General features: G+C 38.6%; 2 protein-coding genes across 9 annotated transcripts in view; one reads left to right on the forward strand and one right to left on the reverse strand.

Annotated features, from left to right (window-relative positions):
• LOC112147932 overlaps positions 1 to 18,784 on the reverse strand; it is a 21,702-nt gene extending 2,918 nt beyond the window's left edge. For 2 of the 7 annotated variants that reach the window (XM_036213541.1, XM_036213535.1), the window contains exons 1-38: positions 18,673 to 18,784; positions 17,845 to 18,600; positions 17,555 to 17,717; positions 17,299 to 17,396; positions 16,969 to 17,187; positions 16,793 to 16,880; positions 16,297 to 16,418; positions 16,108 to 16,182; positions 15,533 to 15,638; positions 15,371 to 15,442; positions 15,145 to 15,254; positions 13,376 to 15,042; positions 13,146 to 13,305; positions 12,973 to 13,066; positions 12,841 to 12,888; positions 10,387 to 10,524; positions 9,485 to 9,562; positions 9,259 to 9,369; positions 8,975 to 9,131; positions 8,720 to 8,797; positions 8,082 to 8,139; positions 7,789 to 7,877; positions 7,321 to 7,373; positions 7,059 to 7,123; positions 6,689 to 6,920; positions 6,343 to 6,592; positions 6,109 to 6,246; positions 5,691 to 5,827; positions 5,328 to 5,560; positions 4,661 to 4,892; positions 4,527 to 4,566; positions 4,242 to 4,359; positions 2,431 to 2,488; positions 2,126 to 2,333; positions 1,875 to 1,966; positions 1,491 to 1,541; positions 998 to 1,079; positions 145 to 339 (exon numbers count right to left, since the gene is read on the reverse strand). In XM_036213541.1, coding sequence (XP_036069434.1) covers positions 145 to 339; positions 998 to 1,079; positions 1,491 to 1,541; positions 1,875 to 1,966; positions 2,126 to 2,333; positions 2,431 to 2,488; positions 4,242 to 4,359; positions 4,527 to 4,566; positions 4,661 to 4,892; positions 5,328 to 5,560; positions 5,691 to 5,827; positions 6,109 to 6,246; positions 6,343 to 6,592; positions 6,689 to 6,920; positions 7,059 to 7,123; positions 7,321 to 7,373; positions 7,789 to 7,877; positions 8,082 to 8,139; positions 8,720 to 8,797; positions 8,975 to 9,131; positions 9,259 to 9,369; positions 9,485 to 9,562; positions 10,387 to 10,524; positions 12,841 to 12,888; positions 12,973 to 13,066; positions 13,146 to 13,305; positions 13,376 to 15,042; positions 15,145 to 15,254; positions 15,371 to 15,442; positions 15,533 to 15,638; positions 16,108 to 16,182; positions 16,297 to 16,418; positions 16,793 to 16,880; positions 16,969 to 17,187; positions 17,299 to 17,396; positions 17,555 to 17,717; positions 17,845 to 18,600; positions 18,673 to 18,731 — 6,730 coding nt within the window. In that variant the 5' untranslated portion in view covers positions 18,732 to 18,784. The remainder of the gene's footprint in view (positions 1 to 144; positions 340 to 997; positions 1,080 to 1,490; positions 1,542 to 1,874; positions 1,967 to 2,125; positions 2,334 to 2,430; positions 2,489 to 4,241; positions 4,360 to 4,526; positions 4,567 to 4,660; positions 4,893 to 5,327; positions 5,561 to 5,690; positions 5,828 to 6,108; positions 6,247 to 6,342; positions 6,593 to 6,688; positions 6,921 to 7,058; positions 7,124 to 7,320; positions 7,374 to 7,788; positions 7,878 to 8,081; positions 8,140 to 8,719; positions 8,798 to 8,974; positions 9,132 to 9,258; positions 9,370 to 9,484; positions 9,563 to 10,386; positions 10,525 to 12,840; positions 12,889 to 12,972; positions 13,067 to 13,145; positions 13,306 to 13,375; positions 15,043 to 15,144; positions 15,255 to 15,370; positions 15,443 to 15,532; positions 15,639 to 16,107; positions 16,183 to 16,296; positions 16,419 to 16,792; positions 16,881 to 16,968; positions 17,188 to 17,298; positions 17,397 to 17,554; positions 17,718 to 17,844; positions 18,601 to 18,672) is intronic. The other 5 variants (XM_036213540.1, XM_036213537.1, XM_036213536.1 and 2 more) reach the window with 5 other exon arrangements.
• A 1,396-nt stretch (positions 18,785 to 20,180) lies between these two features.
• Positions 20,181 to 22,344, forward strand: LOC112147931 (Rieske domain-containing protein). Of its 2 annotated transcripts, XM_024274610.2 has the most exons (4): positions 20,181 to 20,284; positions 21,141 to 21,359; positions 21,502 to 21,536; positions 21,687 to 22,344. In XM_024274610.2, the coding sequence occupies exons 2-4, from the start codon at positions 21,149 to 21,151 to the stop codon at positions 21,972 to 21,974; spliced, it is 534 nt and encodes a 177-aa protein (XP_024130378.1). In that variant the 5' UTR covers positions 20,181 to 20,284; positions 21,141 to 21,148; the 3' UTR covers positions 21,975 to 22,344. The 2 variants fall into 2 exon arrangements, with proteins under 2 accessions (XP_024130378.1, XP_036069435.1); XM_036213542.1 differs by lacking the exon at positions 20,181 to 20,284 and having other exon boundaries at positions 20,297 to 21,359.
• Positions 22,345 to 22,377: the final 33 nt, after the last annotated feature.

Here is a 22,377-nt window from a genome sequence, read left to right on the forward strand (position 1 = left end):
GTGTTTTCTTTTAAAGAAAAGTACTGTAACTTATTTCAGCTGAATGGTTTTTTTCAGGAATTTTAATGTAGTTGGAGTGCTAATAGTAAAAATATATACATAAAAAACCTTTACAGTCTAACACAAACTTTGCTTTTTTCTTACTTGGGTATCCATATCCAGGGGGGAGAGGCGGGTTGAGGAAGGCCTGGTTTTGTGTCTGCTGACCCTGGGTTTGAGGTTGCCCTTGTGTGCCTGTCTGCTGAGTTTGCTGGGGCTGTGACTGCACCCCCACTGTAGACAAGCTGGTTGGGGGGGCCGGGGATGAAGAATCATTTCGGCCGAACTTTGTTGCCTCACCTGAATAGGGCAAAGTCATTGCTTAGAAGAAACCACAGAAGAAGGAATATTTTATAGGTTATTTGTTAGCTACAAAGTGGGATAAAAGACCTATAAAAATAAATTTAAGATTGTTTAGTTATTTTTTTTGAACATGTAACATTTTGTATGATTCTCAGTGTCAAATAACACCACTTATAGTGAACAGAATACATTTTAAATCATCATTTTGACATGCATCAATACAAGTATTTGTCAAACCACTTCTGCTCCAAACTTACTATAATTAAGCAGCTACTTGAAAGCCAAACATAAGTTTTTTTTCTAGAAATAAATTAAGGCATCAAGAGGTTAACATGTTTGTCAATGTTTCTAGATAAATTTTTTTAGGCACACAAATGAAAAATCTGGTCGCACTCTAAAGCCTTGTCATGTAATCACCTCTGTTTCTAAACCACAAAAGATCACTTAATATTTGGCAAAATCATAGCTGCTTAATCTAAAACAAGTCTGAGATGTTTTCCTCAAAATACGCAAGGAGATAAACAGTAAAATTAATATTTTAAATTTAATAAATCCTAGTTCTTGTGGGAAATATATTAAAATAGTTTGAGAGCAAATTCAAACAAATCAAAGAGTCATGTTGACCAAAAAAAAAAAGAAAAAAAAATCTAGTTACCAGAATATGGGTTATTTGCCAAACCATCTCTCCCTGGCATTGGAGCAGCGGCGCCAGGGAATGTCACCCCATAGTAGTCCTGCTTACACAGACAGAAATGTATATATTAATACACGAAATATAGTCTTGTCTTCCAGAAAAAAAAGAAAAAAATGTATGCTTTGCTCTGATTTTCTTTTAACACACATGCTCATAAAAAAAAAATCATCTTAAAGTTATTGTATAGAATCAAAAGAAACTAACCCTAAAAAAAGCTAATGAACACATTTTTTCATCTTTGAAAGGGCTATAGTAATAATCTATATAATAAAAATGTTAAATAAAAAAGCAGTGAGGATTTACAATTACATTTTTATTTTGGCTAAGATTATATCGTAATACATTATGGAAAAGAGAAAATCATGGTAATGAGATCTGTACAGAAAGGCTAAAACACCCTTTGGCTTATGGCTGCTGGGTAATGAAGTGCGGGTTTTCTGAAACATACACTTACCAACGGAAGGCGAGACTGCAGCATCTGCAAGTCTTCATATCCATAAATCTGCTGTGGAAATGAAGACAAACTAATTATTCTTTTGGAACATGAGGAAAAGCATCAGACTGCACTGATGCTTTAAAGAAGCGTCTTCCTGCTGAAACTTTTCAGTGGACTTCTCTTATTTCCTTTTGGGGAATAATAAAGTATTTTTTAATTTAAATCAAATTATAACTTTTTTGTATTTGTGTTAAGATTTACGTAAATCCTTTAAATAACCAACATCATCCAAACACAATTAGTGTTAATAAATAATAGTAATTTTAAAGTCACTTAAAACAAAAACCTAAAAGTTTTCTGAACTAGTAAGCAAGTAAATAAATGATCAGAAAATATAGTTACAGGATAAGCTGGGAGTAATCCACCAGGGCCCATGATGTACTGGTTGGCCAGAAGAGGTGGGACACCTTGGGCAAGGTTGGGGGGAGCTTTACCTGAAGGAAAAAGAAGCATACTGAGGGTCATTTAATGGTTTGAACCTATTTGATTATGTGCCACCTTGGTTTTTTTAAGAATAACAACAACAAATTCAATTAAGTGTTTCCTTTAACTCTTTGCAAAACCCCCTTGAAGCACTTAGGTTTTGACAGTACCAGAAGTGGTGGTAAGCAGTGGGGCTGTGCGGCTGCCTGCAGCTGGGAGGGTGGAGTTGGTGCCATTTGAAGAGAGTCCTGGTGCTCCAGACTGGTGTAGGCCATTGGTAGATGAGCTACTGACAACCGGGGGAGCGGACGCATTTGGATTGATGACTTGACTGGAGGATGAGGAAAAGGCATGGAGATTGGTACTGCCTTCACTCTGCTTGGGAAAGGCAGAAGTAGAACATGTGAAGTCAGCATTCAAAATACAGAGAAAAAAATGATTATTATTCTGTCTGGATTTTTGTACACAAACTCACTGTGAGTGAAGAATTTGCAACAAGGGCTGGTCCAGTTGAGTGTGTACCGCTCCCAAGACTGCAAAGAGAGTTTACAAGTTGTCATCTTTTTAAACCCAATAAAGCCACTGTGGTGAAAGGATGATTAGTAAGTAAGAAAGACAAAACCATGTTGGAATTTGGTTCCATTTGTTCGAATTATCAAGGAACAGCAGGCAAGAATTACACACTGAACCAGCTGTATACCCACTGGTATTCGTTTCTTGTTAAAGACCTCGTGCGGTGAAAATCTTGATTTTTTTAAAACTGCAATAAAACATTAGTATTTATGTCACAAATGAACCCCCGTATAATTATTTTGTCACCCACGGCCCCGTGCAATCTCTACAAGCGTTCAAAGATAGCGCGGTCGCTCAGATTTTCTGCAGCCACCGATAAGTAGGTCATAGGTCGTGTGACGTCAGTACAGGAACATCCAGCTAGATCCGCTAGTGTTGTGAAGACTTTCTGGGCATGGAATTACTTAACATAATAGAACTTGGACTGCCGTGGATTTGGGGATTCGAACGGGATAATGGTGAATAGGAGTGTGGTATTTGGGTGCAGTAATGTGCCGAAGAAGGGGGTCTCCCTTCATGAATTTACCGTTTCAGTAAAGGAGAGGGGCACTCCCCGGTCAGGGGGAGGCTTTGAGCAGGCCCTCCGGAGGAGGAACGCGGGGGGTGTACGGGCACCTGGCGGGCGCGCGGCGGACGGCCAGGGTGAGGCCGCCGCGCCGCGCTGAGGGGGGTTTGTGGTTCCGAGGCCCCGGGCCGGGCATGGTGGGCGCCGTGGGTTCGCCGGACGGTTGTCCGGTGCCGGCAGCCGAGCCCGCACGAAGGGTTTTTACTCCCTCCCGGGGCCGTGAGGCCGGCAGGGGTGGCCTCCGCGCAGGAGGACCCCGCCGGCCGTCTGGAAAGAGGACCCGCGCCGGGGTTGGTAGCACGCGGGCGAGGGAGGCCGAGAGGGCGGCGGGGGAGCGAGCCCACCCGTCGCCGCAGCAGACCCTCGTCTGGGTCCGCTGCCAGCAGGGGGGGGGGCTCCGTCCGCCTCGGCCCTGGAGGAGGACGACAAAGGACGCTCCGCGGCAGCGGTGGCGCCTTTCCTTTTTCGGTAATGATCCTTGCGCAGGTTCACCTACGGAAACCTTGTTACGACTTTTACTTCCTCTAGATAGTCAAGTTTGATCGTCTTCTCCCTGCCATCGCTGTATGAGCTTTCACCATCGTCATCTGAAGCCCCTGTATCCTCCGATGAGGAAACCTCCGGTTCAAACTGGTAGGGCTGTACACCCTCCGAACCCTGTGTCGTTAAAATTCCTAAGTTTGATGAAGGCTCATCACCTTCATCCAAAGAAATATCCGCTAAATCGTGGTCTACGTCGCTTCTCAAACCGTCCGCCATTGTTGTTTACACTCTGGGATCCCTGAAGTGACGTCACGTGCAGCCCCTGCCCATCAACACCTATCGCAAAATTTGAAGCTGTGCACGACCATAAAATGATCAATAAAATCGCGCTGGATCATTTTAAGTGAATATTTTTATCAGATTCGTTTTCCAAGTTCCATTGACATTCTAAATTTAAAAAAAAAAAATTTGCCACTGCACGAGGCCTTTAAAGCCAATCCCCAATAACTTTATTTCTTCATCAATTTCATATTTTTCACTTATGCGTAACAAAACTGCAGGAAGGTACAATTCTTAACTATATCCATCTATCTGTTGCATGATTGGCTCAGCCTCCAATAATTATTCCATCCTGGAAAATAATACAGTTTATTCAAGTCACATACCTGCTTAATGAAGAGATGGGTGCAGAGTGTGAAGGTGTGACTGCTGGGGAGGGGACGTGGTGGCCAGAGCTACTCTCACTCGTCATAACAGCAGACTCAGTTTTTACTGAAGCAGTTGCTGATTTAAAAAAAGAAAAGATAGAAACATTTTAATGAAAAAAATATAAGGGATACAAAATTAAAAACCAGAATGAATCCTCCTGTTTAGAGGCTTCTTCCCCACTACAACCTTCATCAAGCAATCTATAATCTTGAACAGAAAGCCATTTAGAAAACAATACTCACTTTCTTGTGCGCTTTGTGTCTTTATGCCAGCAAAGCCATTCTTTTAAAGAAGAGTTTAACGTTAGTTTTGTTGCATTGAATGTCCTCTTGAGACTTAAGCTTATACAGAAAAAAATTGCAATTCATCTTTGTACCATTGTGAGAGATGCACTGGCAGCTGAAGGGACATCTTTGCTCTGGGGATAGCTGAGGTGGGGTGGCAGGGATCTTTGGGCGCTGTTGTCCACGCGACTGCCTGTGGAGGACGACGGCACCGCCGCGCTGGGAAGACCAAGGGACGGGGAGGGACTAGCGGTGGGTAAGCCAAGAGATGAAGAGGGGAAGCTGGGCTCCGAGACAGCAGATGGTAAGCTGCTCATGTGTTCACTGTTCACAAGATCAAGAGAAAAGTTGTGGAAAAATTTTTTTTTTTTAAATGTCACTTTATTGCTAAACCCCTATATGATAGCCACTCTTAAGATTTTCTAGTGTACATTTGAACCTGCCAAATAAACAGTAAAATTATCAGTTATTGTGACAGCCTAGGCATCACCCTAAACATTCTGTTACCCAGCATTGTGCAATAGTAGAGTCGCAGGACCAGAATCATATCAATTTATTCTGAGAATGTCAGATTTAAATAAGCATCTTTTTAGACAAAATTCTGGATGGTAGCTACGGTAATTCATGGTAAATGTAGGGACATTTGCTGGGTTACAGTTTTAGCCCGAAAAACTGTGATGCAATTTCTTACACTCAGCACATTTCCTCACCCATGCAAATTTTCATCTACATTTTTCACTACAAATAAAAGAAGCATACCTGACTGCTCCTGACTTGGAGAATATGCTGCTCTGTGACTGTTGACTCTGAACTCCAGTGGAAAGTGAAATGGGGGTTGGAGCCATAGCAGAAGCGTGTTCTCTGGGTGACTCCTTCTGTTTTATGTCCGTCGCCTCACTTCCCGCCTCCGAACCAAAGTCAAGAGCTCCAAACTGAACATTCAGGCCGGGTACATCAGCTGACCCTGGCATCTCCACAGCTGATGACGGAATCTGAAAATGAAAGCCAAAAAGTCATACATTTACCACTATCCTCTGCAGGTATTACAGTTTTACTAATTGTAAAGTCTGGTAGCTGATCATTTTTATTCATTAAAAAAAATCTAGAAAAACAAATCCTTACCTTAGAGGGAGGAGGCGCTCTTCGTCTTTGTGCCTTTAACTGCCGCTGAGGGGGCTCAGACAGAGAAGGCTCCAGACCTGAAAGCTTTCCTCCTGGAGAACCGCCGTCTCTTGCGAGAAGATTGGAGGATTCTTGACCTAAATACAAACAATGTGTTAGTTGGCACTTTAAAACAACCAATGCTTGAATACAGGAGTGATAAAAGACCTAACTCAAGCAACAGTAAATCCCATTGTAGGCAAAAAAAAAGTTAAAGTTCTACACAACACACAAGATACATTATCCATAGAGGAATTTAAACGTATCTGTATGAAGTCTATTCAACATAAGAAGCATTTCATAAATCTGCATTTTGAAAAATTAAGAAAAAATGCAATTGGTTCTTTATCAGCAGAGAAATAATGACCTGCAACCTTACCAGGGGGTGTGGGTGCCTGTGGTGTTTGTGACTGAGACAGGCCCAGGGACTCTGTAGTGGACAGAAGGGAGGACGGTTGCTGCCTCTGAGTCAGCTGACTGAGCACTGCTGAAGGCTCTGGCTGTAGCTTCATTTCCACTGGAAACAATGAACAACAAGAATAAGTACTTCTCGTCTTATAAAAACCATACGTTTTTGGGAGGTATTTTTCTGAACTGCCTCAAGACAACTTACAGTTTTGGTACATAAGAGGGCCATTTTCCAGCCTTTGAGGCTTGATGTCTGCAGAAGATGAGGGTGCAAGATTTTGCATTGAGGGTGGCCCTGCCTCTTGAGAGACTCGACTGTTGTTTGCAGTTGGCACAATGTTACCAGATCTTTGAATAAGCCGAGACTTATTTAGTTCCTCTGGTTTTCGAACATCAGGAGTTGGTGTTTGCTTGGTAGCATTCAGAGACCCAAAGCCAGAGCCTATAACTGAGGACTGGGAACACAGCAAAAAAAGAAAAGCATAAACAAATACCATCACACGCACCAACACTGATTCCTGTAAATATTTTAGAAATTAGGTCATCAATACCAGTGCAGCATGTGCGTAAGTGGTGCTAGCAGAGGCAGCATGGGCGTAGCTACTGGCTGTGGCGTGTGCATAGCTGTGTGTTGCAGTGCGCCCATTGTGGTGGGAATTGGTGAAGACCAGATTTTGACCTAAATCATCTGCTGAAGGACCATCCCCTATTACTCCTAAGTCAGAGTCCACAGAACCTCCAGCAGGGGCGCCAGTTTTAGGCAGTAAGCTAGCCAGGTCAGCACTGAGAAAACGAAAAGTGAAAGGAAAATTAATCAATAGTGGAAATTAAACACAAACTGTGCTTGAAAATAAAACAGTAGGATAAAATGAAACAATGTTTTAATACTAACAAACAATGAGTTAGAGGAAGATGTCTTACTTGTGTCCAGGTGTAATGTGGTTGGCTGGAGTAGAGGAGGCAGTGAAAACTTTGGTCTCGGACAACTGTTAAAAAAATAAATAGAAGAATTGAAAAAGTGTAGTGACGCAAAAAAAAAAAAAAACTCGGCTATAGAACTGAATTTGCAGGTATATCCGATGTAAACAATGATGTTTTATGCATATCTCACTAAAATTACAACATATAAGTGATCAAAGGTGACATTTCTTGTTATTGTAAAGTATCATCATTCTGCTCTTACATCCTCACTCCAGTCCTCTGAAGTCCAATCTTCCAGATTGCCTCCCCAAGTTCCTAATGAGATAAAATGGAAGGAAAGACAGAGAAGTTTTAAATTTTTCCTGATGTCTAGATTAAATTACAAAGTTAATTCTGTTTTACTTTACATCTTAAAGTATTGTTAAAAAAAAGAGTTTACAACAATATCTGTAAAAAAAAAAAAAGTTATATAATAAGAAAAAAAATTAAATTTGACCTTTGTAGAGAACATTTCTAAACATGAATATCTTCCAACCACTGCATACTACTAAATTAACTCCTTTTGGTATCTAGAGAGGACATCTGGAGTTTTCAATTATATCAAATGTGCAGGGGTAGGCCTCTGAGAACTGTAAATATGGGCGGATTAAAAAAAAATGTAACTGGATAAAATATGTTTTATTCTCTGGTAGTCAGGTTTTTGGGTAAAATGCTACACAACTGTATTTACCAGTTCCTTCAGCTGTTTCGTTGCCATCACCTTCCCAATTCTCTTGGCGAGCTCCAGAGTTAGCAGTGTAGTCTGCAGGATTGAATGTTCTGAAAAAAGTGGAAACCAGAAACATCTATAAGTCAGAATTTATGGTGAATAGTTCTGTAAAATGAATATATATATAAAAAGCTAGGCAAGGATTTTCAGAAACATTGTTATTCCAAATATTAGTTTTGAGATTTGTGCTTGTAATCACCAACAATATCTTATTTTATTGAAACTCAACAGTAATGCCAAACACATGTTCTTACCCCATTCCTTGAGAAGAGAATCTGTTCCCAGCAGCAGCCCTTCCTCTGCCACGACCCCCTGACAACAGGGAAATAACTTAATTAAATAAATAATAAAAATGAAATAAAATTAAAAAACACATTACTTTAGGCTTTTATTTTAAGTATCAGGAAAAAATGTGGGTGTCAAAAATGATCTAATTTGCGTTGGGTTTAATAGAATGGTGTTTACTCTATAAAAAAAAATGAAATGAAAGTTGTCACACAACTATTTTAAAAAAATAAATGCCATAAAGTATAATAAATAATAGATCGCTCAATCTTGCTATTAGCTTAAAAGAGTAAAAAAAAGTTATTTAAAGTACTGCCAACCAATCAATTTAAAAGTAATGCCCTTTAAAGACTTAACATATTTGTCAACAAATGCCAAAAATTAGCAGGCAAAAACTATCAATATTTTTTGAAAGGATATTTGGTCAAACTTTAAGACGTCCCACTTTTTGTCCTTGGATGCTTTACAAAAACACCTGATATTGCTCATAAGCCCAACAAAGATTTGAATAATGAGCGAGTTATCTGAATCAAATTTGTTAGACGGAAACAAAAAGTAAACAGTTGAGCTGTGGGATCAGGAAACACTGATGCATGTCACTGCTCACCTCTGCCCCTCCCTCCACGGCCACGGTCCAATGGTCTTTCTCCAGGAGCGACCTCAAACCCATTCTCCTCTGAACGACCTGTATCCCAACAGGAGATGCATCAAGGCTATTAAACCAAAACTGTGACCAAATTCTGAAATCCATTATTGAGTACTATGAAGACAGCAAACAATTAACAAATGAATATAAAATTGTATACAGGTTTACAAAAACATGCCCAGTGGTAAGCTGATTTTTTCCCCCCACTTGTTTTACCTTCACGTCCTCGGCTGATGCCTCTTCCCCTCCTGTTGGAACCCCCACGTCCACGACTGACCTCCCTCTCTGCTCTCTTCTCCCGGCTCTCTTTTATCTCTGATGTCCCTCCTTCTTTCCCAAGGCTACGCTTCTTTCCCACAGTCTCCCATGAGTTCTTCAGTGGTTGACATAGAAAACAACAGGTGTTATCATTTAAATATTGCATGATTTTAGCTTTAAAACAGGAACAGGTGTAAACAAAGGCATAAACACAGATCGTTATTTTGTGTATACTCTCTTACTGTGTCAGAGGGGCTCTCCAGAAGAAAGTTGATGGCTCTGTTTACATCTTCATTGCAGTCATGAAGGGCTACCATGCACTCATCTTGAGTCTTTCCAGTAACTTCAATGAGCTAAGTGTACAAAACAAATGGAAAACACAACAAATTAACTAAATATGACAAAAATGGACCATGGGTCAAAAATAAACATTATTAATATTCAAATGTTTTATTTATGTTCACAAACCTGTTTGACTTTATCTTCAAAATCAGCGTCATTTTTGTCGTAGATTACTTGGGCTAGACGAATCTGTTCCGCTGTGGCCTGTTAAACAAACAAAACTCAGATTAATAACAACACTGTAGCTTATCCTCATCACTGTTGAACAACATATTACACAACATTCAAGTAGATTTGATTTACTTTGATATAGTGTTCTTTAACAGTCCACTGCAAATATTTTTGCAACTAAACAAGTTATATATGAAGTTCCACTCCAATCGTCTTTTTGAATTGATGTAAAAGCGTTGCCAGATGTATTTTAATCATGATTGTGGTAAAATGATTTAGGTGAAATCAATATGTTGTTTTAAAGGACATCATTTGTGCAAAGCTGCAGATCTTTAGAAATTCACCTCTGACTTGTGGGCGGAGTAGGCCTGTCCTGACTTCCCATCATTCCTTTGTTTACACACTCTCCCGCTACCTTACAGCCCCTCACAACCTCAACCTAGCATTAGTGGTGCAACAAAAAATGGCGAGCAACATTAGAGTTATCCAGCTATATAGTTTTGAGCCAGACGAGGAAACAAAGACATTAATGTATCCATTTGTGTGCAAGTGGATGCATCAAAATGGGGTGGAGCAGTGAGCTTGTGGCCTGCAAAATGTATCAGCTCTGTCATAGCTTCAAGCTTTTACAAACATCATTTTAGTCTACTCCTGATTTTTAGAATGAAAAAATACTCAAAAATATAATTTAATCTAAAATTGTGTTTACATTTCAAGATAAAAATCCTTTAAGAACAAAAAATACAGTTATATTGGAGTGGGTAGTTTAAATTCTAACTTGTCTGAAATAACAAGACACAAGCCCAGCTTTAAAAATAAATTAAAGTTAAAAAAGCAAAATATTCCAAGCACCCCACCTGTATCTGTTTCTGTGGTTGTGTTGTTTGTGTGGCAACGGGCAGCGTCTTATCCCGCGTCCCCCGGGTGTGGTTGCTGACCACCGAAGTCATCATATACAGTATATACAAAAGGATGTATGTACAAAATAGAAAAATCTGTGGAGGAAAAAAACAAACAAAACAAAAAAAAACAATCAGACAGAGAAAAATGGGGTAAAAGTCAGTGGCAAAGATGGTTACATTGCAAAGCTAGGACCCTATGCTGATTATAAGCAGACTGGGACAAACTGTAATATACCATGTAATTCTATAACCCCCATCTGTCGCCCCCACATCCCGGGATAAATTTAGCAGTCCAAGAGGGGACTGTCCAAGTGTCATTTTACAGGTCTACCTTCCTTCACGCAGGGAAAAAAAACATCCATGGCGTGCACTGGCGTACTGACAATATTATTCTCCCGAAGCTAACAAGTTAATAGTTGTTAGCAAAAACGATAGCGCAACCCGAACATTCGAAATCGAAACAAGTAGAATAAAACGCACTACATTAACAAAAATAGAATGAAGTATTTCGACGTTAGATTCCTCAACATTATGTACATTTTGTTCGACGTTGGTATTTTAGCACTTTTATGTCTTTTTTATTTTGATGGACGCTACAAAAGCCTTGGCGTAGCTACGAAAACAAAGCTAACTTCACATCAGGTCAGATAGCTCACGATAGCTGTAGCCTGGCTAATTGCTCGCCTTTGTTCCGTGTGCGACTGACATGCGACGTATACCTTTAAATCGTCATACTCCACGAGATTGACACAAGTACATCAATTTTAATAGTATTTATCCCCTGACGCAAATTAATTGTGATCGTTTTCAGACGAGTACTATTTAATAAAAGCAAAAATAGACAGAGATGACAAGTGCGATGAAGAAGCCCTTTGTGTGGACAGAAAAGCTAATGTTAGCAAGATGCTAACAACTTCAAGGAAACGAACATAGTTGCGTATTTTACAACAACTTTTACTTAAAATTGTCCCAGGTTTATTGGTACGAAACCTCTATACGGATAAAAGCATGTCCAAAATACCAATGCCCCACCAATCTACAGTTATTACTAACTATATACCAACTGCCGGGCATGTGAACGGCCATTCTACATGCAATGCAGCATTAACGGCACAAATACAGCGCAAAGCTAGTTAGCAACTTAGTTAGCTAACCACTACAAACAGCTATCGGCTCACTAATTCCACCCCACGGGGGTCCATAAACATTCTCAGAAGTAAACGCCATTACAAGTCATCGTTATATGTGACTTTTAGACACAAACCTATCGACAAAACCGTTTCCTATATTTTACCTGCTAACACGCCTCGCTCAGCCAGCAGCAGTAGCAGCAGTTACAGTCACGTGATTCACCGCGCCGTTGTACACCGTCGCGAAGTTCTCGCAGCCTATCAAAACCCTCCTAGCAGGTCAGGTGGTCTAACGTAGAGTTAAGACATGCGCCATTCTGTCTGGGAGCATGCTGTAATTTGACAAACAACAGGTGAACTGTTTTAAACAAAAAAAAATACAAACGCTAAAGCTTAAACGTGTCATATTAAATTGCAAACTTGTAAAATTAAATTGAATTAAACCCAATTAAATTATTAAATGTATATTTCAAAGCAAATGTTATATAATAGATTTATGACTAGATTTTATTTCTTTATTCAAGGAAAAGCTTATTTCTGTGGTGCACTACCTGCTGACCTACATGTCTTTTTTTATCTTTATCAAATCAAATTATAACATAAAATGATTTTTAATTTACTTTATGAAAGCAGACCACATAAACTAACTCAAACTTGCACTGAAAATATATTTTTTTATTAAAACTCCACACATTTAAAATACATCAACAAGAGGAAAACAAGGAAACCTCATCAAAACAGCAGAAGATTTAATTTACACTCTTAAATACATAATAAATACTTAGATTTTGTAATTTCAGAAACTTAAACCAATTTAAAAACCCTTTTCAACTCAAAACAAAATTGTATTTAAGCTGCAGCAAATACAAAAAAACTATTGAGAAACTTAAATGTTATTCTATACCTCAAAAGAAAAACAACATTTTGTTTCTTTCTTGTCTAAAATCAATTTTTGTCATTTAAAGCATTCTTTTATTAGGTACGCAAGTGACAAGAGTAACACTTACCCAACAAAACCAAACACATCACTTTAATGTAAAGCATGTTTAATTTGTTTAACTGATTCAGATGGATGTAATATAATGTAAATGTAATTCATTTTGCTTCTCTAATTGAAAAAAAACTTGCTTTAACTATTGTTAAGCTCAAAGTCTTGTTTCTGGACAACAACACTTCACATAACTAAATTTGAAATATCCTCTTGTTATTAGGAGTAGCTTGACTGAACAGGCTTCAGATATGGCTGTAGCTGAGCTCTCATGCTTTGTATACAATATACCTTCCTCTCCATGATTTCCTCCAATTTGTTGACAAATTCCCCAAAAGCCTGTTAAACAGAGATGATATATTGTTAGCTCGTCAAAAATTAAGATCTGTAATAATATAAGATGTACACATTTTTTATTCTAACCATATCACTTTGCTGGGACAGAAGTTGCTCCTCTTTAAGCCCCAACGTCCCCATCCCTTTCAGCAGCTCCATGTGGGCTTCAGCCACACACCACCTCAATTCATCAATAAAGCTTCCTATTAATATGGTATAAACACTTTTAGACACACTTTATTGAAAATGTTACTACTTACTTGGCCCGGTCTAATTTCTCCAAAGGAAATACATGGATTGTTGGTGACTTGACAGGTATTTGGAGACAAGGGGTTGATGTTTCAATTTGTTTTTTCCCACCATATTCTTTGTGCTGAAAGGAAGTCAGTCTAAACCCAGGAAGTTGAGGTTTGTTCAAACCTACAAAAGATAAAAAGTGGTATCAGAAAAGGTAGACACACTGACACAGACTAACAGAGTGAACACATACCGATTCCACAGGGTTTTCTCTGAGTGTTGTTTTGTTGTTCGGTCTGATCTGCAGATGCAACTGTCTCACAGGTTGTAGGATGGAAAGTTTGTGTTTGAGGCAGGTCAAAAAGAGACCAACAAGATTTTTTGTCTTTATATCCTAAAATCTCTTCTACGTCTGCATGTGAAAAACCTTTTCCCACAGTTTTCTTTCTATTATCTTTATTTTGACAGTGTGGGTTCTGCCTAAAAAACAGGTTTTCTGATATTTTTGTTTTATTTATTTGTGTCTTATTGTCATTCTGTTCCTCTTTAGAAGTTGATTGACTATCCAAACATTGTTTTCGACTTTGGAAAGAGTCAAAGCATAGTTTATTCTCCCTGTCGTGACCTAATGGAGCCATCTCTGCATTATCTTGCAATTCTAAAAGCTTTGTTGTGTCAGTGTGATCACTTGATGGGGAGAATGGTTTTTCTGCCTGAGTTTGCTTGCTGTTATCCTCTAAGCAGGTAACTGCTCCCCTCTGCCTGTTGCTCCACACTGCATTATGTGGAACACACAAGACGTGCAGTCTTTCCACACCAACTTTTCTTCTTTCATCTGAGTCGTAGTGGTAAGACCGTTGTGGCTCCTCACTTGTTGGATTTGCACATTCCTTCGGAAGCTCCCTATTGGTAACTGCCTCCAAAACCCACATCTGATCTTCCTCTTTCATTCCAGTTGGCTTACTGTCCTCCTTCCTTATTCTTGCTTCTTGTGTTAAACCAGTCATACTTCCTTTTTCCTTTTCAAACAGGTATTGTTTTGTATTTATTCTTTCCAAAGCTGCCCCCCAGTGTTCATCACCTCCCCACCTCCTGTCCACATCATTCCTGTTATTGGGGTTTGTACAGATTTCATGTTTTACGGAAGTCTCAACTGAGGAACATGGTGAGTCTGGTATAGAAGTAATGTTTGGGCACATGGAGGATGATAAGAACTGGACAGATGAGGGCACAAACTGTTGCAGCTGCTGATGATACTGTCTTAAGTGCATCTTTTTCTCATCATCAGGCCTCTGCAGGTCTCTTTCGTTTGGAGTTTGTAGCACAGACACAATCTGTGGACTCCTTTCCCATTGTATTCTTGGAGACATCCATTGTATTTCCTCTTCTTCTCTACCTTGTGTAGTCCACGGGTGGCTCTCTTTTTTGTCTCTGTTGTGGAATCCAAGTTCATCTTTAGAGCAAGCTGTACAACTTGCTTCCCCCACATGTTGGTTCTCTTCTGTTTGTCGTCTTAACACCATAACTGATCCATTGGTATTGTCCCTAACCAAACAGCTGTCAGCACTTTTATCTTTTATTCCGGTTCCTTCTTCTTCATCTGCACTTTTATACTGATGCTTCATTTCGAGTCCCAACCGTCCTCTGACATGATGAAATCCAAACCTTTGCTCTTCCTTTGCCTGTCCTTTCTCTTCACATCTATTGTTCTTTGGTGTTGAGTGGAGAGGTGCACCCCCTGGGTGTAATCTACTTGTAGATGGATAGGAACAAACTGGTGGACTTTGTTTCGCCAACTCTGCCTTTACAGGGCTGGACGCAGTGCTGCAGTTGCTGTGGACAAGGTTCTGTTTATGGGATGATTTTGTTTTCCTTCCTCTCTTTTCCATCACATCTCCTTTTCTTTTTAACTCCTTTACCCTAAAAAAAACAAAGATCATCTTATACAACAGTAAAGAATGGTTGCTTTTCAAAATGCAGTTAGGCAACAATCAGAAAGTGCATTGAGTATTTTACACTGACCGATCCGCATATCTAAGCGTGTTGAGTGTGTGCTCAGCTGCTGAGTGTCCAGGTGAAATGTTGGCAATCATACATGTCATTGAGTCACCAACAAATGAGTCTTTCAGAACCTGAAGCAAGAATCAAACATAAATCAGGAGGCAAACACAGGTTAGGTAGGAAGAAAGAAAAACTAACAATGAAATGAATATATTTTTGGAGTTATTCCTTAATTCTGTCACAGTACCTGAGTTAATCTGCTCTGTCGAAAAGGTGTGTGGGAAGCCTTTTTATCAAGAGAACGAATACATTCTTTGAGCTAAAAGGAGAAGTCACAACGACAAAGATTTATAATCTCAGACATCTAACAAGGTTTCAGACTGAGTGAGAGTCGATCTTCAAAACTTACAGCCAACAGACTCTGGTTGATCTCTGCTCCCTCCATTCGTCTCCGCTTGTCTCGTTCTTTGGCATCTGATGCTCTTTCACTTCCTGCCAGGTCCACAAACCACATTCTGCACTCATTCAAGAAAAAAAAAAAAAACTTCTGTCATTAGATCTTTTTCAGAGAAAAATCTGTTAAAACCGGGTGGAATCTGTTGACAAAGTATTCTGCTGTACATCTAGTGAAAAAAAGAAACATAAAAAGATTAAAAGCTTAAAATAAAAGTTTTAAGTGTCAGGGATGGTGGTTGTAGGCATTCCAAATGCAAGAGGGTGAGGACTGTGGGCCAGAACTTAAAAATGACAAGAGAAACCTGAATATGGAACAAATAAACGTGAAGTGACGACTTGCAAATAGGGATAAAAAAAGAACATTAACATGACCAATAAAAAAACAGTGAGTTGAATAAAGAGAGAGGCAGACACAGACACAGAACCAGTAGTGGATAAAAATTTAAACCTGGTAAAAAGATGAGTACAATTTCAGAGTTTTATTTGTTCTTTTGTCTGATTTACTGAGAAAAAAATCTATTTTCTTACATGAAAGTGTTATAGTACCACCAGCCGTCACACCTGAGTATGGAAATTTCAGAATTCTCCAAATTCAACTTGTCCCTAAGGATTTGACAGGTTTTGTGAAGTCAAATCAATCCACAAAGGACAAGTAAATATAAATATTTGATTGCAAAAGTAATCTTTAAGTCATAAAAAATGTCCAATGTCTCTCACCTTCCAGCAGTTTGTCGGTTTGGCTCTTTAAGTTGAATTTGAAGTAAAGCATGGGAACGAGAAGACAGGGGGTTCACACCACTCACTCCTTGTGTCCGTTGTGATGTTCCCTTTGAAACCACCTGGTGGAAGAGACGGAGGAGAAAAGTCATAGATATTTACTGTTTTTTTCCTCTTACGGAAGGAAGCAAAAAGTTAGAGGATTGTTGGTGAACAATCTTTAAAGTGTTCTACATATTCCAAGGAAAATAGAAGCAAACTCAAAATAAAAAAAGGTTGTTTTATTTAAATCTTATTTTGCAACTGTTGTCCTTCAAAATAAAATCATGTTCTTGTGACCATGTGTGTTTTATTTCTTTAGTTTGGCCAAAAATAAATCATCCCACTTCGCTTAATCATCATTGTATTAATGTGTTGTATGTGGCTGGCTGCTAACTAGAGTAAAAATCAAGGCAACACAGTGTGAAATTAATTATTTTCAGCGGAAAGAACAAACCTCTAGCAGGGAGCTGACAGAATCCACTCTGATTTCTCGCAGCCCTGAAATTTGGACGACTTTCTGTCCATCTTCTCTGGCAAACAACCTCCAGAAATGGGTTTAAAGAGAAAAATCTTTTCTTAAAAACAAAATATTACCAAACAACCATGACATATTAAAAGCTTGAATCATACCTTTTTCTGTGATCCAGCAGGTCATACAGCTGACCACTATAGATTTCAAAGAAACTAACATACACCAGCAGAGGTGGGTATGAATGTGCAGTAGTTAGGTGAGCAAAGATGTCCTGAACTGCTAGAGTGTATAGGCCGGGTGTTCCAGGAGATGACCCCAGCATGGTGTGGGTCTTCCCTGACCCTGTCTGCCCATATGCAAAGCATGTGGCATTTCCTCTGCACATATACAACACATGAACATTAAGAAACAGAGAGACAAAAAAAGGTTTAATAAAAAAATTAGGGGAAAAAATTACATTAAATGTGAGCATATATGTGATTACCTACCCCCTAAACATGTGCTGCACGAGAGGATACGCTATTCTCTGATACACTTCCTCGTTGGAGCTTTCCTCCCCAAAAACATGGTCAAAATAAAACTTGTGCTACAATGTAAGAGAAAGAGGCAAGGTGGAAAAGAAATCAGTATATTAGCACAAAATTAGCATCTAACCAATAAATCAATGATTTCGTGTCATGTAGAAAAAAAAACCCTCCACTAAAAGTGAAAGGATCCGTCACTCTCTTCTCTGTGCACATCTACCTGTGATATGTAGGGTGTAAGATCCACAGTTTCCTTGCTTTCATGGACAATCACACATTGTCCTTCTGTTGCTGTCACCACATCGACCTGTCCTGCTTTGCGCTCCGCATATGACAAAGGTCTTTTTCTCACACAAACAGTTATTTGTTGTCCCACTTTTTGTCTGTCAACCAAAGAAAAACAAAATTTCAATATTAAAGTTGTCAAAAAACAGGTTTTTAGGTTAAATGAATGAAAGCAGAGTAGAAATAAACCAAAAAACAACAACAATTGATGCAACTCAAACTCACGTTTTGTTTGAAGCACAGGGAGAACTCCACGGCTGAATGTCGCTGTAGCTCTTTGCTCCATGAACAGGTGTTGATTTAGTCACATCTGAGTAAAAATTGTTCTTTTTTGTGAATACTTTTTTACGTTTATTTTTAAATGTTTTCTCATTCGTCTGTGGTGTCACATATGCAGGTGTGTGTAATATCTCACTGTTCTCAGTTGGTATGGTAACACAGTTAAACTTCCAAATTCCCCCTGTTATTTCCGGCTTTATGCCCTCCTTATTCCAAGAATCATTGAGAGAACTATGATCATTCAGTTTGTAGTTTGTCCTGCGGACATCAACCTCAAGCTGCAGAGATTTGTTTGATCTCCTTGAACAATCTCTTATGTCATGACTTTGATTGACACAAACAGCAGGACCAGATAATAGTCTCTTATTGTCTGGGTTTTGATCTGTAAAGATGAGTCGTCTGCGAACATTTAAAGTTGATACATCAGGGCTTTCCACAGAATATCTACATTTACGTCTCACTTTGTCATCAGGAGCTCCACGTGAATTTTGACTGAGTTTCCCATTAATTGGTGTAAAGTCGTCATCTCGAGTATCGCATTCATAGTTGTTGAGAAGACTTTTTTGCCTAGAATTTTTGATGAACTGGACCAATTTGAAAAGTTGGATCCTATCTTCCATTGAGCAAATTCCTAGAAGAGGATAATCCTCAATTTTCAATGTCAATAGGTGGTCTGTATGACAAACACCCAACAAAATGAACCTAAAGACAGAAAGAAGACAAACAGTTTAGACAATGAAAGACCAAACATGCATGTGTGCTGCATTTACTCACCTAGCATAGTGATGTTCAAGTCCAAAGGTTCTCAAACACTCATACAACCAAGTGGTCATTTCATCTTTTGTTTTTTATCCACTTCTCCAGATGCTCTCTAGAGCAAAAATAAAAGGCATTTTAGTTTCTTCAACGGCTGATCACATAGGATAAAAAATAATGTCCAGCCAGGTGGAATATTCCTGGATCAAGCTTAATCAAAAAGCTACAACCTACGGGTTCTCCTAGACCAGCATAATGCAATGATCTCTGTCAGAATGGTGGCCAATAGTCTCTCACTTTGTCATTGCCGGCATGCTCTCTTAGTCCTAGGCAAAGCATGCAGTGGCGTAATGCAGTGGTGGAAATCTGATACTTGTGCAGACCAAAGCCAGAGCAGCACAGTGCAGTCATCACACATTTCTTTACAGTGGTAAATAAGATAAATATAGCAAACACAGGCGAGCAACATTTACTCCTACTGTAGATTACCCATAAGCCTAAATAAAGTTGCCATATGGCAAGACTGAGACCCTCTTCAAGCTGGAGGGGTTTAAAGTAGCATTTACTCTGAAGGGAGAGGACATCTATGTCAGCAATAATTCAATGATATTTGGCCCAAAAGTTGTTGATTTGAAAAACTTTAATTTCTTGATTTATATTTACACTTTTAATAACACAGAGATGAATGATACTCATGCTGTTCTGCGCTCGCTGGTAAAAAGAAAGCAAAATAACATGAATCTGTTTTAAGTAGAAACAATTGCCTAAATGTTATTAATTAATAGTTAAATTTAATTTGTCACAATAGTGAAAATACAGATGAAACTAGTAAAAAAATAGCACAGATTACTTCAACATTTTCGATTAAAAAGAAAATACCGATTATACAGAATTCAGGTGTCAAAACCTATTAATCTTTCCACTAATTGGCTTACCTAAATTCCACTTCCGTACACAAGTAGGTTTCCATGGTGACGTGAAGAACGTTCTTTTCCTCGCGACCGACATTTACTCGGTCCGAATGATTCAAACAAAGGCAGAAGATCCGATGCTCGGATCAACATCACAGCCAGAGAAAGAGATAATCCTTCACTGAGTTTAAGCCGACGAAGCAGCTATGAGCAGACCGTAAACCATGTTTACTCTAAAAAACCTGCTGAAAAAACAGTAATTAAAAAAAAAATCAAATAAATAAATTTGATGGGTTATTTATAGTCTGATTAGAATGATTTTGGAAATGTCATTTATTACTTTAATTTTGAAAAACAAAAATGAAAATAAAATTGCGGCAAGAAGCAAATATTGATAATATAAACACAATTATCCTGTATAGTTTTTTTTATTTTTTATCACAAAATAAAAAAAAATAAAATACTTTGGTTTTCATGCATGTAGGTCATACTTTTTTGTAGATAAAAAGGCGTTAAATTACACCAAATCTAAAAATCCAGGTGGATCGGTTCGGAAGTTAATTATTTTTATTTAAATCGATTTTTTCCCCACATTTAACAAAAAGTAAAACAAGATATAAAACAAAAAACGTGGGTATCAAAGTCCGGATCTAATGATAATCCTGTCCGTGTTTCCATGGGGACATAATTTAATGAAACACACAACACCAGCATTTACCGTAAGATTACGTTTGTTTACTTTTTACCAAGCCTGTTTTAAAAAGATAACAAACCAGTGGCTTAAGTTAGATAAGTAGCATGTTTTGTCTGAATAAAAGTTATAATAATTATTTAAAGCCCAGTAAATCATTTTTTACCAGAATTATTTATAACATTTTATTACCAATAGGAAGGTACCAGAACAGCACACACTGAGTCAACCAGGGTATATAAACTGGTAGGAATAAATAATCTAAACAACTTTAAGAATTTGAGTTCAATCAGATATTGGTTATTAATAAAGTGCCTATGGTTCCTTACTTACAGAACTCTGCTTTCTGATTCGCACCTCTTAGATTCATCTCATTTTTTCACAGAGAGGTGGACATGGCATTAAAAAGATAAATTTCCTCGCATTTATAATTTGTGGCTACAAAATCGTGTTTTGTAACCCCAAACAATCATTTTAGTGGTATTTTGTGGGCACGGATTACCCTCTTACTACTTTTTTTGCGCACAAAATGCCAATTTAGATCTAAAAATGCTTGATTATGCAAACAAATGCTAGTTAGTGGCCACACATTATTTGAGATAAACCATTTGTTTTTATTTCTTTATTTGTTTGCTTTTTATGTCATGGCCAAAAATATATGTAATTTTTATTTTTTTTTAAATTAATGTTAAAATGTATTTTGTTAGAGATGATTAGTACGCATAGATATCTAAATTAATCAGCATATCCTGTAATATACTGTTCTATCAAACACCTTTACAGGTGAGTTCTCATCTAAAAATCATTTTGGGGGCAAATTGCAATAAAAATAGCAAGTATTACCTTCCTAAAAGTGATACTTAACCTGTGTCTTGTCTCTAAAGTGATCAGCATGTCATCGGAGGAGGAGGCTACCCACCGTTCTTCTTCAGCCTCATCTCTCTTGGACTCGCCATCCTCATCTCCTCCCAATTTGCACTATGTTGGAAAGAAGGAAGAAATTGTCAAGGCTGGGCGAGTGACCAAGCTGTTAAACGGATGCAGAGATGTGCTCATTTTATACCATGATAGGCAGCTTTATGCGATGGACAAGCGGTGTTATCGTGAGTTTTGAGCAGCAGAGCACCACGTGTGTGCTGTGGTATTATTTGGAAAAGTGTCATTTTTGAGGTGTGGCATGCATTTTCTGCTGTGGTGCTAAAAAAGCTGCTGTCTTCAATAACTTGTGTTATCTCAAACTTACAGACTCTGGAGGTGAATTGCAGCATGGAGATATTGAGGTGAGTTTTTAGAAATAAAAGCACAGTAGAAAAGTTTCTAAATGTTGCAGACTGCACTCGACATGTTTTTATGTGTAGAAAAAAAACTTCTGAATAGTGTTTTTAGTTGTTATTATGTTAACCAGCATCTTTATGCCTTACCGTTATTAGGAGTTTAATGGACGACTCTGCATAGTGTGCCCATGGCACAAGTACAAGATCACGCTGGCAGAAGGAGAAGGGCTTTACCAAGCAGTGGATGACCCGACAAAAAAGCCACTGAAGACTCACTGGCGCTCCAAAGGCGTCAAACAAAGGATTCATAAAGTCACAGAAGTCAATGGGGATGTATTTGTTTCACTGAATAAGTCTTGTGCAGCTATTGAATCAGACTTTTATCAAACTGAAAAATACAGGACTGTTCCACTCAAAAGTCAACCAGTACCCAAAAAACAATAACATTTTTTTATTCTCTTTAGTCTTTCTTGTGATACTCAGAGGGCTTTGTTTATTATTTTCCTTCTTATACTTTTTAAAAGACTTTGTAAATATGTTGTCTGCTGTAAATCCTCTTTTGTCAATGTCAGAAATGTGAATATTGTAATTCGTGGATGTCAGTACGCAGCTACAGCCACTCTCACAATTCATATGCATTCGCACACCAGTGTAGCCACACTGGGGGCACGGAGGATGAAGTGTCTTGCCCAAGGGCATAACAACAGCTGACTGGGTGGAGCAGGGATTAAACTGCTGGTCCTTGAATCATTTGCTTACCTGCTCAAGCACCTGAGCCACTGCTGTCTTGTAAATAAAACTCAGAAATAATCAAGCTTTTTATTTCTCTACTTACAACATAATGGTG

The sequence above is a fragment of the Oryzias melastigma genome, linkage group LG9 (genome assembly GCF_002922805.2).
Source record: "Oryzias melastigma strain HK-1 linkage group LG9, ASM292280v2, whole genome shotgun sequence".
Taxonomy (NCBI): domain Eukaryota; kingdom Metazoa; phylum Chordata; class Actinopteri; order Beloniformes; family Adrianichthyidae; genus Oryzias; species Oryzias melastigma.